The sequence below is a fragment of the Abramis brama genome (genome assembly GCF_963993115.1).
Source record: "Abramis brama genome assembly, chromosome: 1".
Taxonomy (NCBI): Eukaryota; Metazoa; Chordata; class Actinopteri; order Cypriniformes; family Leuciscidae; genus Abramis; species Abramis brama.
The window spans coordinates 5380001-5396081 of record NC_139963.1 but is presented as its reverse complement, the minus strand read 5'-3'; the positions used below and the strand labels follow the sequence as shown (position 1 = coordinate 5396081).

General features: G+C 38.0%; 1 protein-coding gene across 2 annotated transcripts in view; it reads right to left on the bottom strand.

The window, feature by feature from the left end:
* The window catches only part of prkcab (protein kinase C, alpha, b), a 178246-nt gene that overhangs the window by 20285 nt on the left and 141880 nt on the right, over positions 1-16081 (bottom strand). For both annotated transcript variants that reach the window (XM_084108985.1, XM_084108984.1), the window contains 4 exons: positions 10088-10228; positions 8395-8568; positions 4788-4879; positions 3630-3692 (listed from right to left, as the gene is read on the bottom strand). In XM_084108985.1, the coding sequence (XP_083965111.1) occupies positions 3630-3692; positions 4788-4879; positions 8395-8568; positions 10088-10228 (470 nt within the window). The remainder of the gene's footprint in view (positions 1-3629; positions 3693-4787; positions 4880-8394; positions 8569-10087; positions 10229-16081) is intronic.

Genomic DNA, 16081 nt, shown 5'->3' with positions numbered 1-16081 from the left:
CAAACAACTAACAGGCATTAGGACGAACGTAAAGGCGCTTGAGACGCACAAGTCAGCAAATATTCCTCAATCAATCAATCAATTTTATTTATATATAGCACACTTAAAACAACCAAGGTTGACCAAGGTGCTTCACAGGTTAAATACAACAACAGGTCACTACTCACACAATAAAAGTACAACAATAAAACATTTATATACGATATATAGTGAAAAATAAAGAAAAAAATCATTCCTGATGATTTATTGGCGTGAAGTTTCGTGCACAATGACAAACAGGTGTGCAACATTCTCGAAAAACAATAAGCAGAGTGGACCGACATAACATCAATGAAAAACATCACTGCAGGCTTCAACATGGCTGTGTTTACCATTAGAAATGTCAAACAAATTTCTCCTACGTAGGCGATTGTAGACCGTAGTCCGAATCTGTATCTGTATGCATGAGACTGTCTGAATATCGGCAGAATTCACAGTTTTGTAGTAAAAAGAGACACATTATGCAGAAGTATAATTTGCTGTTATGTGGGTTTGTCAGAGCCTGCAGTTGCTGTGGGCGTATCGTAACGAGCTGGACGCGCTCCGAGGGAAGGCTGTTAAAATCGATTCCCTATTTTCGTTTTCGAAACTTGTGTTGATTGGTCCGATCGATTGTGCAATGGATTTTCGAACGTAAAGTGACAGCCCTAGTACATGCGCCCGAAAGCCAAATATGGCGTACGCCAAAAAATATTCAGACTTATAAAACCGTGCGTTACGCCAAAACCTGCGCAACTCATGCGTCGGGAGTGGCGTACGCCTCTTTCAGGGCCTGTTTTGTGCGATGAAATGGTTATAAGTGAGGCCCGACGTGTATGAAAGTCCCTCGGATGGCGGATGTTTCAGCTGACAGTGAAGAGTGTGGTGTTTAGCTGTGGGTGCGAGTAGGCAGCGAGCGAGGTCAGGGCGACCTCAGCCTTCATCATCAGAGAGCATGATTAATGCGAGCTGAACGCCGCAGCCCTGCAGGGACGGGGAACGGGAGCGAGACAGCTCTGCAGATAAACAGGCTTTCTTACACCCCCCCTTTCCTCACAGAGTGACTCATTCTCTTGACAGGAATAATACATACTGCAATTCTTGGGCATTTCGGACCTCAAGTAATACGTGTTTTCAATGACACTTGAGTTTTCTATTTGCACACAAATGAGTTCTCCACATGTCATGATGTCTATAAATGTCATCATATACAGCTGGCATTCATCTAGAATGTGGATATCTATCGCAAATAACAGCGGGGAGCTGGCAGTTTAAAACAATTTAAGCTCTATGAGAATTTATATTTTGTGAGAAAAAAATATCACTTAATTTAAACCCTACAAATGTGTTGCCCTATAGACTTCCAACATAAGTGAATTACAGTTCATTACGGCTTGTTGCTGGCATCAACCTTCAGGTGTACACTGACAGACATGGACTAAAAGCAACAAAAACAACAACTGTGGCCCTCTTTACAACTGGTATTAAGATGCGTTTTGGTCGATCGGATCACAAGTGGACGACACTTAATACAGGTGTAAACGGGGTCTAAAGCGTTTTGAGCTTGTCCACTTTCCACCACTTCCAGAGGGAGTTGAAAACGCATTAGACCGGATTGCTTTCATAGTGCAAACGCTCATGTGTTTGAATGTGTTCAAACAGCCACAAAAGACCGTCTACTGAACTAATGCTTAAACATCATGGGAAGCACGCAAGCCAGACAGGATTTAAACTTTGTCGGCTGAAGACCCAAGTTTAGTTTGAAGATGAAAAACGTATCAAGCACAATGTTCTCTCACCATTCCTGATTTCTAACACACACTCACTGTGTTCGGCTGGTCTAGCGGTTGTCAGAGCAGAAACTAAAGCTGCTGTCGTCTCCGGGCGCGTTCATATGTAAATTGCATGAGCTTAATTCGTCCATTAGATCGAAAGATTTGAAAAAAACATACATTTACCCGCCCCATAGACCCTCTCCTCGAAGAAACTGTCTCATGTTACGAATGTAACCATGTTTCCATGAGAAGGGGAACAAGACGCTGCATCCCCTAGAGGGCACTATGGGGAATGCCTGGTAAACACAGCAATGAACGTGACATTGGCAGGCGGCAACCTATGATGCAAAGCCGTCCCAGCCTGACCCGTTGCCGCATATGCTCTTCCATTCAGATGTGATGTAACATGCAGCGGCTTAGTTGACCGAGAGATAACAGGCCAGCCTCTCTTCAATTGACCGTTCGCAAAGACCCGCCCCCTTTAGTTACTGTTGCTATGTCCGACAAGCCACGCCTCTCTCACGTCTCACCATGTTCTCACACAGTGAAACACACATCGCGGAGCAGAGAGGACACTGACAACACACTGAGACAGGACAGACCAGCTTACTTCTGATATGAAACAAAGTCTCACCTTTCAAATTTGGTCATTTTTTAAAGAAATTTAAACAATAAATAGTTTTGAGGCTCTTTAATGTGTCTGACAGATCACTCAGTTAAAGCTGCTCGTGAACCGATCATCTCTTCCTTCTAGTTCATTTATAGCATCAAATAAACATGAATGAACATCAGAAGGAATGTTGTTTTAACCGGGAGAGGCGTCAGTACACTCCGTTTTTCAAGTTCAAATCCTCCAACGTTAATCTACTAACTCTCCTGACTGCTTTGTCGGACAAAAATGGCGGATTCGGCGGATGGCGGATTATGATAGGTCAGATTGCCTGTCAATCAAACTCCCTGTGAAGGGACAATCGAGAGCAAAGCTTCCGCATGGAAAAGCACTTGCAATGCACGCATACACCCCCCTCAAGGACTGAGCGTGCATGCTCACCATGTGTATCAGGTGTCAGGAAACACTGACACGGATGAAGACACTTGCTAAAATTCATAGTGCTAGTGCTGGCCATAGTTTGCCTATATAGACACACGCTCAAACAGACAGTCTCTTGAAGACAAGAAAGATAATTACGTATTTCACAGGTGCCTGTTATACTCACGGTCGCACCATTGATAACGTCATAGGTTGAGTCCGCCAATGTCAAGTTCATTGTTGTGTTTAGACTCATGCTTCAGACACTGGTGATGCCAGAGGCATTCCCCACAGCGCCCTCTAGGGGACGGAGTGCGAGGTCCCTTTCGAGAGGGAACAGGACAGAAGTGGTTGAAAGTGGACAAAAGAGCCAGATTAAAACACCAGGTGTAATCCGATTGTGATCCGATTGACCAAAACGCATCTTAATACCAGGTGTGAACAGGGCCTGTGATTTCATAGAGTCTTTAAATATTCCGTAAATGCTATACAGTGCATCTTTGTCCTGAATTTACTGCAATTAAATGGTGAATAAACTGAGGTTCTTTCTCGGCTCTTCTCTTTTCCCTGCTGTAACAGCTGTAAATGGGATTTTAATAGCACTGTCTCGACACCTTCCGTTCTAAGCAAATCTAATTTGATCATGTGAAGAGTCACATCTGCTCCAATCAAGTGTATTTTCCACTGATGGTGAGTTGACACACTGACAAGGTGTGACTACATCTGTATGAGATCTACTGTGCTCGAATATTTGTGCTCGGAAATAACACGTTACAAAAAAGTAAAGATACTGTAAATCCACTCACCTGTAAACAATTCCCTTCCTATGAAGAAAGAACAGTCCCACAGCGATCTCCGCTGCATAGAAGCTGTCAACACACCACAGGGTAGATCAGTCAGCATCACACATTCAAACAGATGTAAAGGACTTTTTTTTGTTTTTGTAATTCTCAGTCTGGTGTCACAGTCCTTACAAGAAGCAAAGGAAACAAATGTGCCTTTGTTCAAGCGTTGGTTATTCCGGAAGAATTTGTCTCATCTCTGTTGACAACAGTATGAACAGCTTTATTTCAGGAGCAGCTCTTTTATGAACACAGGCATCTTATGTTTCCTCATTATTCATTGAGTAAATGTTCAGAAGTTTCTGTGCGTGGCATTAGAAATATGAACATGCTGACAGTCTTTTATACTGTATGTGTTTTCGCATTGTGACATTTTTTTAAGCATTTTCCACACAAATTCTTGTTTTACATCCACCTAAAATAAAAATATGTAATATGACAAAAATATATTGTTTTAATTATGTATTTAACATGGCAGTATTTCTTGCACTGCATTGTATTTATTCAGATTTAAAGAATCTAAAGCAAATCAATATTTAATGAAAAAAAAAAATAGTTTGCTTAACTTGACTTTTTGAGTTATCTCTTTACATTGACTCAGTTAAGTTGTATTTACTTAGAATATTAAATATTTTTTCAGCTTGACAAATTCGGATGTTTGAACTAATAAAGTTTAGTTGGAATAACTTTATGAAATTTTCAGTGCAAAATTTTACTGTAAAAAAGTTTATTTCAAATGTAAACCTTTAGTAGGAGACCTCCAAAAACAAAATGACCTTTAAAATAGCATAAGGACACTTTAAGTGTTTTTCACATTACATTTAATTATAAATGCAAAATAACCATACTAATTATAAGTGAACGCTACTTGCTGAATTATACATGTGTACATGGTCATGCAACAATGTAGCATAAATGTTTATAGCTGCATATGTCTTCAGATGATTTTTAATTTAGCTGTATATTATATTATAGGCACTACTTAGCGTGCATTTTGCTAGTATTACATTGCGAACATGAAGCCAGCATGTTCAATCACATCTAAAACAGTGTGTTTGGCTTGATTAATGAGCTCATCATTAGCCTGTACTCGTGTGTGTCGACTGATAGCACATGTCTTACACGGCTTGCGGCTCCTTAAACTTGCCCACTTGCTGGATGTGATACATCAGATCTCCTCCGTTAATGTACTCCATCACAAAGTACAGACGATCCTGGCGAAAGACAAATGATATAAATAGTACAGCAGCAGAATATGAACTGGTTTCAGTCCTGAATCAACCCTGACCTCAGATTAGATGTTATTGGCATATTGATATATAACAGACACAGTCACCAAAGATCCTGCTTTGACCTTCCCTTTTTCTTTCTCAGATTTTGAAAGTTGATTACTTTAGCAACCAAACACGACAGATGGCATATTGACTAACACATATTTCTTGAATATCTGTTATGCTATATTGCGAATTCTGCTTATTTGTCACTAAGATAATATTATCTTTCTAACAGAAGAGGTTTTGATAGATTTCGAATGTGTTGAAAATGACGAAACAGTCAGTAAATTGTATGCCGGTATATTTAGATTTGGTAAAACTTGTGTTGTTACTAGTGGCTTACCATGATTACACATTGTGCATTACTCTCATTAATTATAGACCTGTATATAGTAGTTATTGATTAGCTAATAGCTCATACTTACTTATTCATGGTAACACTTTACAATAATGTTCATTAGTTAACATTAGTTAATGTATTAACTAACATGAACTAACAATGAGCAATACATTTGTTACAGTATTCATTAATATTTGTTAATGTTATTTAAAGGCACAATATGTAACTTTTTTGCTTTAAAAATAGCAAAAATCACTATATCTATGTTATATATTTTTTTTAGTTGTGTACTTACATTATCCCGACTGTTTCCAACAACTTTCAAACCAGGAGAAATTTGTAATTTAATTCGAGAAACGTCCCGTTTCTTTATTTCCGTTTTGACGCCGCCAATGCTGTCATATCCGCGTTGTCCCTGGTTTCCGCTCGTGCTGCCATGGCAACCAGAGCTATGAACCAGAGCCGTCTGATAGTAACCAAAGCGACAGACGCAGACAACTGTGTAGTTCGCAATGTCTATCTGCACGCTGTTGTTGTTTCGTTCAAACATTATGGACCACGGCAAGCAGACTTTGGATAAAAAAAGGAGAACTAAAACGAGAATCAATATCAGCACGGTGTTTTCGAGATGCCTAGAGCTCCCATGGACAGTATATAAACGAGAGCTCCACGTCCGAGACTTCGACCGCTCCTACATGTACTTTATTAAACAGGTGAGCACATTTACATAAAACTAATCAATGTTTTATAGTTCAACAATGATAAAATGTCAGAATATGATCTGTATGTTATTCTAATGTTGATCTAGTTTACTGCTAGTCTCATACAGACAGACTAACACATACATTTCAACACATTCAAATGCAGTTTAGTGTGCTAGTGTAATGTTAGACCAAGTGAAACAGCGCTGCGTTACCTCACAAGTTTAATTTGTCTAATAAACTGACCTGTGAGTAGTAATTCTGCGTGTAGTTCGGTAGAATGAAATGTCCATATTCCTTTTATAGCCGCGGGACTCGCGTCGCGTGTGGAGCTGATAGCTGTCTCTTAGCAATCCCGAACTGCTTTATATCAGTCATGATAAAAACATCGATGTATTCAGTCATCCATAAACATTATTAGATCGGTCGGCTTGACGTTGACGACAAGATCCATAATTCTTAGCAAATGTTGCGTCATCAATCTACGCCTTTGTTATTGTAAATAGATTAGCGACCCCCTAGTGGTGAAAAATGCTATACTGTACCTTTAATAAAAATCATTGTTTGTTCATGTTAGTTCACAGTGCATTAACTAATGCTAACAAATACAACCTTTGATTTTAATAATGTATTAGTAAATGTTGAAATTAATATTAACAAGATTAATTAATGCTGTAGAAGTATTGTTCATTGTTAGTGCATGTTAACTAAGGTCGTTAACTAATGTTAACTAATAAACCTTATTGTAAAGTGTTACCTTATTCATTAACCAGAGTTTCTTGTAAGTTAATAGTAGTGACTAGAATGTTAAATATTGCGTTACTCAATTACTTCTATGTATTTATTCATTTATGATGGCAATCTAAAGTGTTACCCCAGACTGAGGTATTTGTGTGAGTGTGTGTGTGTGTGTATGGAAGTGCACTGATTTATCTAAGGTCACTACCACCACATCCAGTACGCTGGTGTTCACAGATCCTCATTGTGACCATCCCACAGGGATTTACAGTGTTTGGAGTGAAATGCGAGTGGACATGATGGCTGGTTTGCTGTCTGCGTTCAGCTCATGAATATTTAGTGAGGCCATGCTGGGATCTGTTGCATTATTCATGAGCAGGATCCCCATACTGAGAGAGTCCTGCTGTGACTCCTGGAGGAGCTTTCCCTGTGTGACGCATGCAAACACCCAAACACACACACACTGTTCGCATCTGCTGTGTTCACACACACTTTTCTATGAAACAGCCGCGTTTCCATTACCCTTCAAATTGCGCAAATTGAAATTGCGAGTTGAAAATACGCCCAATGGAAACACTTCAATATCGCAAAAAAGTGTTTACGCTCGCATGAGGAGGTTTTTCAGGCAATTCGAAAAAGAAATATTTCGCAAAACTGCAATGGAAACAGTTTTTGCGCATTTACAGGTCACCTGACGCGGTGTGTTTGGACAGAATACGAGACAGAGCTCTTTATTAAACTCATATAAGACAAAAGAATTGCAGGAATAATGGATTCTAAACCTCAAATAAATGCCACAATCAAGACCTCGCAGCAGAAATGAGGGAGAAACAGCCAGAAACTCCTCATATGAGCCGCTCACAAGTATAATAAGGGTCGTTCCTTACCATTAATGCTTGGAAAACACACATACATCTCCTTCGATTAATAATAATGGCTAGTGCGGTGACTGAGATACATAAATCTACCAACGTCAGAGTGAAATTACAGTCGGTCACTGAAAATAGCCCTGAAATGACATATGGCACTGGAATATCTATACAAATTTGAAGAAATTATTTTGTTTATATAGTATTTTTTCTTGACACCAGAGTGTTATTGTGCAGAACACTTTACTGACTGCAGAAATAAATCAATATTGTGGGGTTTATTAATTTTTCTGGTGTTTTTTTTAGTAGGTAGGAGAAAATAAGACGCGTATTTTAAAGCATCACAATATTACAATAATCATTAAGGTCTTTTAAAGCTGTCTTTATTTATAGTAAGCAAACTAAATTAAACATTGACTTACAATTTTTTTTTTTTTTTATCTTAAGTAAAAAGATACACTGTCATATTAAAGCTAATTTTGCTTTTGTTTATGGTGAAATTAAGTTGTAAAAATGATTATATCGACCTACGTTAAGTAACATTTTGGAAAATATATTAATTATTTGTATGGGATTGTCAGGAGTTGCTTGTATAATCCAAATTATGAGAGATGCGTGACCCAGAACGAACCAAAAACAAACACATTTAATAAACACAGAGAGCAAAAATACAACACAATCCATAAACTTAACACAAAAATTATACAAGCACCCCCTAAAAATACCATACAAATAATCAATATATTTTCCAAAATGTTGCTTATATTGAGACGAACACACAGTGGATGTAAAGAGATGGCGTCTCACCACAGTCTGGAAGCAGGAGTGCAGTTGTGTGAGGAACGGGGGCTTTTCTCTCTGGGCCAGCACTCTCTTCTCCACCATTGTGCACTCCACATCATCGTCCTGGATCACCACGTCCTTCTTCAGGATCTTGATGGCGTACAGCTCCTCGGTGGACTTCATCTCGGCCAACATCACCTGTGTGGAAAACAAACACACACGTGGTGAGTGCAAACTCTGTTCGTGATTGACACATGCCAACCCTCATCCTTCCCTCGTTCTGTAACAAACACTTCCCTCGCGGGTCAAAATGACCCGAAGCCCGAAAATTATACTTTTTTTTCTTTCATTTTGATAAAAAAAAAAAAAAAATCGATTTTTTTATGCAATTTTTTTGGGGGATATTTTTTTGTTATTTTGTATTTTATTTACCGTTAAATTACTAGATTCGATCAATAAATAAATAGTAATTTAAGCACATTCGTCACATTCTTTCAACTTAAATTCAAAATAACTTACAATTTCACGCACAAACCTTTTAATTCAGCTCAAAATATCAAAATATCTTACATTGGGTGTGTTTGCCGACCTCTTGTGGAAAAAAACTAATATAACATGATTTTTCATGACTCTTGCCACTAGATGGCCTTATAGCTCTATATGGAGCAAATGAGCTGTTCCTCTGGGTCCTAAAGTCATTTCCCTTCAGTATGCGTTCAGATACACATGTAGACATTATAAAGTAATTTTTTGGTAAAGTTTTAACATTTTTAGTTTGAATTTTGAGCATTTTTAGGTTTTTCTATGTTTACTGAAGCATTCCTCGCATTACAGTCATTCCTAAGGGGGTCAAATTGACCCGCAAGTGAAGGATTTGTTACTTTTTTAAATTTCAACCACAAAACTCCTCGAATCCATTCAATATTTTTGTGTATTCATGGTTCAAGTGTGACAAAAGTCATGGGGTCTTCGACCCTTCTGATGAACACTCAATTTTTTATTATTTTTTCCAAAAATTATTTTCCGGGTCAAATTGACCCAAGGGAAGGATGAAGGTTAAGGTGTGGTCATATTTACTGTTGCACGGCCAAATTTTGCAAGTGAAATTAATTAAGTCATTACAATTTGAATGCGCATGAGGGCGAAGTAAGCTGTGCTTTATATATTGCTACACTACTGACAAGAGACAATGGACCTTTGATGCCCACAGAATCTGCGACCACACCTTTATCAATAGAAACCACAGCAACAGGCCAAACATGGCGATCTCCAATCTTTGTTATTTTCAGGGAGTCATAAGGCTTGCAGTTTTAATCACTCCACTGAGAAACAAAGTCTTTCTGAGGAAGAACAAGTTGCTGGATTTTGCAAAGACATTCTAGCATCTTTTGAGGCACTTAATAAAAAGTTGAAATATCATTGATCACACATGTATATTTGTTTGTTATGTTACACTTTCTGACAGATGGATATTCAGACCACAAAAACTAAGAGGCATAACCCAGACAGCAACATAGTGTCGGCCCAGATCCGGCCCACATCCGGTACATGTGGATTCAACGCTTACCAGATGTGGGCCGGATCTGGGCCGACTGTCTGGGAATGCAAAAAAAGTGTGACTTTCTTACTAAGTATTCTCGTTCTAAAAACTGTTCTGTGTTTTGGGTGAATAATGAGTGGCTGTACGTGTCAGGGACACTTGGGTCACGCGACTGACCTTCCCAAAACTGCCTTTGCCGAGAAGAGCCAGGAAATGGAAGTCGTTGAGCCGAACTCTGTCCATGTTCCCGGATGGTAAACTGAAGCGTCGGTGATCCGAGGGAGTGATGACTTTCTTCCCAGGGCCGAGCCTGGCTTTCTACAAGAGTGATGGAGAGTGATCAGTAACCAAACACACACACACACACACACACACACACACACAGGCTCAAACGCATGTCTGGCACTGAAACTTCTGTTGTGAAAAGTCAGTGTGCATTCAGATACACATGTAGACATTATAAATGGTAAAGTTTTAGCATTTTTAGTTAAAATTTTGAGCATTTTTAGGTTTTTCTATGTGTACTGAAGCATTCCTCGCATCCCATTCATTCCTAAGGGGGTCAAATTGACCCGCGAAGGTCCTTGTTACTTTTTTAAAGGGTTAGTTCACCCAAAAATGTAAATTCTGTCATTAATTACTCTCCCTCATGTTGTTCCAACCCCGTAAGACTTAGGATATTAGGATATTTTTGATTAAATCTGAGAGCTGTCTCACTCCTCCATAGGCTTCTATGTAATTTTATCTGCCGGTCCAGAAAAGTTAGTAAAGACAATGTTTAAAATAGTCCAAGTGACTACAGTGGCTCAACCTTAAGTTTATCAAGCGGCAAGAATACTTTTTGTGCGCAAAAAACAAACAAAAATAACGATTTATTCAACTATTCATGTTCGTCTGTGTTTCTTTGAGTGAGTTCACGTAGTGTGACAGCGCAGCGCTTCTGGGTTGTACGTCAGAATGGAGGCTCACTATTGGCCGACACTGGTCATGTGTGTGATGCGGGACAATAGTGAGCCTCCATTCTGACGTTCGTACATAGACGCCTATGGAGGAGTGAGACAGCTCTCAGATTTCATTAAAAATATCTTAATTTGTGTTCTGAAGATGAACGTAAGTCTTACGGGGTTGGAACAACATGAGGGAGAGTAATTACTGACAGAATTTAAATTTTGGGGTGAACTAACCCTTTAAACCATCGTGGTTCAAGTGCGACAGAAGTCCTGGGGTCTTGCGTGCTCAACTAGACAATATGGCACTTCTGAGAAATGTGCTGTAACACGGTCAGGCCTGTGTGAAAATGACAGGACGAGAGACATCCACAGCTGCTGGGGAGAGACAGAAACATGTGGATTCAACGTGTACCAGATGTGGGCCGGATCTGGGCCGACACTAATGTTGCTGTCTGGGTCAGGCCTGAGCTGTACAGCCAATCTGACAAATGTGACCCTGGACCACAAAACCAGTCTCGAGTCGCAGGTATATTTGTGGCAATAGCCAACAATACATTGTATGGGTCAAAATTATCGATTTTTCTTTTATGCCAAAAATCATGAGGATATTAAGTGAAGATCATGTTCCATGAAGATATTTTGTAAATTTCCTACTGTAAATATATAAAACATGTATTTTTGTGAGTGAATGCAGCACAATCGCCAACATAAATGAACAACTTTAAAGGAGATTTTGTCAATGTTTAGATTTTTTTGCACCCTCAGATTCCAGATTTTCAATAGTTGTATCTCAACCAAATATCGTCCTATCATAACAAACCACACATCAATGGAAAGCTTATTTATTAAGCTCTCATAAATGTAGATGTATAAATCTCGTGACCAAAGTGACTGGTTTTGTGGTCCAGGGTCTCATATGCGATCCGGCAAAAATTGGCGTATCGGAGCAATACCGATGATACTGAGTATCGGATCAGCGCAGCCCGACAGTTAAACTCAGCTCCATGTTGTTGCTCTCATTCCTGACAGCTCAAATGGCCAGCTCAACGAAAACTGATGAGACTGATCTCTCCAAATCTCCCTTTAGGTTTCATGCTGAATTTACCTGGCAGACAGGCCATCGTCCAAATAATGCAAAAGTCTGCTTAATGAAGATCTGAGAGGTCGATACATGTACCTACAGCCTTTTCATCATGACAAGTCTCCTGCCAGATGTTTGAGAAGATCTGTTCACAGGAGGTGAGATGTGTGTGTGTATGTAGTGGATCTGAGTGAGACTCTTCATGGCTCAACAGTCGACAGTGATAATGAGGGGTCGTCGCCCTCCTCCAAAACCTGCAGTTACACCTCCAGCATCTTTCACACTCTCTACTATAGCAATACACTTCATCCTGTTAGACAGACAGCATCTCGGGCACTAATGCACTCTTTATTTCGTTTCTATCTGCTATTTATAGCTGTCCACTGTGATACACTCCACACTATTCCCAATGTTCAGGGTAAAGGTCCTCGCACACTTTCGTATTCGTCCTTCGGCTCTGAATTGTCAAAACATCTCTCAAATTGCTTGCTACTAATGCGAAAAACGCAGAAAAACAAACTTTTTAACGTGCGAAGATTTCGGACCTTAAGTCTACAAAACAGGAGCCTTTTGTGTTCTTCATTATGCCTAAACAATGACTTTAACAATCAACACTTTTTTCAGCCTTTTTAGTTTTTTTTTTGTGTGTTTTTTTTGAAGAATGTTAGAATTAAATGTTGTTTTTTCTTTTATATTACTTTATATTTGTAATAATTTTAATGAATATTTCATACCTTTAGCTTGAACAGGCACAATCCCATTTATTAACACTTAAAGACGTCCTATGCGACATTCTTAAAATCCTAATAAAATGCACTTTAAACATCACCATTTCATAATGGAAATGTGCCAGAGGAACATTATCAGCCTCACTCAGACGCGTGTGTCCTCCGACCGACACCGTGACAGAGAAATGCCAAAGAATAATTAAAGGTTTCAGATGCCGGTTTAATTTGAAGCTGCGGATATAAATCCCCTCAACATTGTTAATGATTTCCTCTAGAAATGACAGACATGTCGTATGCAGGTGTGCAGCATGGCTAATGTCAGCACAATTATCAGACGTTACACAAGAATGTAACTAATTTGCAGCTGCATTAATAATTAATACACTATATACATAATGCAGAGTGCAGGTTCTAGCTAATGTTTTTTCTATGTACAATATGTTGCTATTCTATTCAGTCCTCACGTTTCTGCCTCCTTAGCATCAATCTTTTATGCGTTATTCCTCATTTGTAAAAGACTATGGATAAAAGTGTCTGTTACATGGTCATAAACGTATGAAGAGAGCCATCGTGTGGTTGATTTTAGGTTTACCAGCCTCACATACTGTGTGAAACATGAACCCCGCAATTAAAACAAACTAATGTCATATTTTCTGGAAACCAAAATCAGTGTATTACACTGTAAAAAAAAAAAAAAAAAAAAATTTTCAACTTAAAAAGTAAGTGTTTGTGCTGCCTTAACATTTTAAGTTTAGTCAACTCAAATATCAAAGTTGTCACTAAGTACAACTTCACATTTCAAGTTAACTTAACTTAAAATTTCTAAGGCAGCCCGAACACTTACTTTTTTAAGTTGGAACAACAAGTTATGTTTACAGTGTAGCATAAACGTCACACAGTTGTCAAACACTACCATCAACTATTCTGTGCTAAAAAAAAAATGCTAAAAAATAAATAAAATGTTTGTCATAGATAACAATAAATGCTGGATTTCTTTTTGCAAAATAATAACATAGTGGAATCTGTTTTGTCACTTGAATTTAAATGACGTTTTCTGTGATATATTGGTCACACTTTAATTTACAGTGTTCTTGTTACATGTGTAGTAATGCCAGTAATTTATGCATATTTACATGCAACTAACCCTAAAACAAACCCTAACCCTGTAGTAAGTACATGTTAATCAATATTCCTCAATACTTACACCTTATCAAGGACACCTTAAAATAAAGTGTCACACATTTTCACTATTAACTATGACTTTTGCCTCAATAAACTCCTAATTAACTGCTTATAACAGTTAGTAAGGCCGTTGTTGTAGTTTATTTCAGGTATTGGGGTGGATTAAGAGCTGTAGAATATGGTCATGCAGAATAAGGCATTTATATGTGCTTTATAAATGCTAATAAACAGCCAATATGCAAGCTAATAAGCAAGTACTTAATAGTAGGAATTGGTCCCAAAACTAAAGTGTTATTTCTATGTATTAAAGCATAGTGTGAGATACAATGCATTTCTGTTACATATTGTTCTGAGAAACAACATGATCACAACGTTTATATTCGCAGAAACCAAAGGTCGCATGAAACTCCAAATACACACAGTGTATAAATATCCCGTTTTTACAGAGGAAAAGTTACACACACACTCTTCTCCACACCATTCCCTGTGTCTCTATGTTATTATTACAATAGTATGTGTAATAGTATTATAAAATATTCGGTAACACTTTATTTTACAGTGCCCTTGTTACATATGTTACATGTACTTACCGTAGTAATAACAGTAAATTTTGCATAATTACATGCAATTAACCCTAAACCAAACCCTAATCCTACCCTATAGTAAGTACACGTAGTTCATTAATATTACTCAGTACTTAACTATATAATTACACTGTAATACTGACACCTTAAAATAAAGTGTAACCCAATTTTCAATAGTATGTGGAAAAAATGTCATTACAGATTCAATTACAATTGTAATTACCGTGTAATAACACGTATGTACATAATATATACATACCGCAGTACATTTTAACCTACGTACACTATATAAGACACCTAATATGAATGAATATAATCGACTTTCAGTATTTCTTGACTGTACATATTGTCCAGAGTAACAATAATGCATTATTATGAATCTATTCTTACATGCATACATTTAAGGATTAAACATTGACATTTCATTAGCATGTTTCCCTTTGAGAGATAGTAAACGAGTAAAAGAGTTATGATGTGCTGCCCTCTACTGGAGATCTCGTGTAAGTGAGCTCATGCAACTCGAACACTAGTGCACTTCAGGACGTCAGCCGTGAAACAACAGCATTATTCTGTGGCGTGATCTAGTGTGCCATTCGTTCAGGATGCACATGAAACATGCTCAGGGTCAGTGTGTGTGAAAGCCTTCTATAAACTATAGATGGCCAATGCAGAGATCACAAACAGCCAAAAGACCAGAGCCTGTCCTTTAGCTCCTGTGCTCTGCCTATTTACTAACAACTGCAGTGCTTATGGCTTCACAAATGGAATAAATAATGTGTGTGGGTGTGGGTGTGTGTGTGTGTGTGTGTGTGTGTGTGAAGGGGATTATTTGATAGATTGAACTATTATTTGATACATTTAGCTTTTTAGTTGTGCAATATAATGGAATATAACTTGTAAAATACAATATTAATTTTGCATTGCATTATCATCCAATTGGAATGTCCCATTCATCACTGTTGCCACATAATGTGTATATAATAGGGGTGTAACAGTACATGTATTCATCCCGAACCCTCGGGCTATGGATGTCACGGTTTCGTGAATACGGTCAGATGACGAATACAGTCAGTCACAGACGACACACACTCGGGGGCGCGCGCGGTAATGCAATGCTGTTTGCTAACCGCCGTTACAGGAACCATAACCCTTTGTGGAAAGGAATTTGTTTTCTTTATTTATAAAAAAGCACAATGTTTTGTGAGTGTACACAAATAAAAACATGCCTTTTAAAGTTTTGAATGATGTCTTACTCTTTTCTGTATGACCATAAATAAGTATTTTACTGTAAAACATTATCGTGATTTTAACGGTAAAAAATTTACAGTGAAAAACTGTTTACTGGTAACCAGAAAGTTTCTGTACTATGAATAACCGTGATAGATCTAACTGTACATGTAATGTCATTTTTACAGTAAAATAACCATTAAATTTACAGTTTTTGGAAGTGGAAAAAGAACAGTGGAAGTCATTGTATAATTTACAGAAAAAAAAATGTAAATTGACATTCCCACAATTCCCAGCGTGACACTTCACGTATGATGTATTTTTTGTTGTTGAAATAACTATTTTATTTTTCATCGTTTTTCTTAGTTTTTTCTAATCAGTTATTAACATTAGGTTTTAATGTTTAATGTTAAATCACA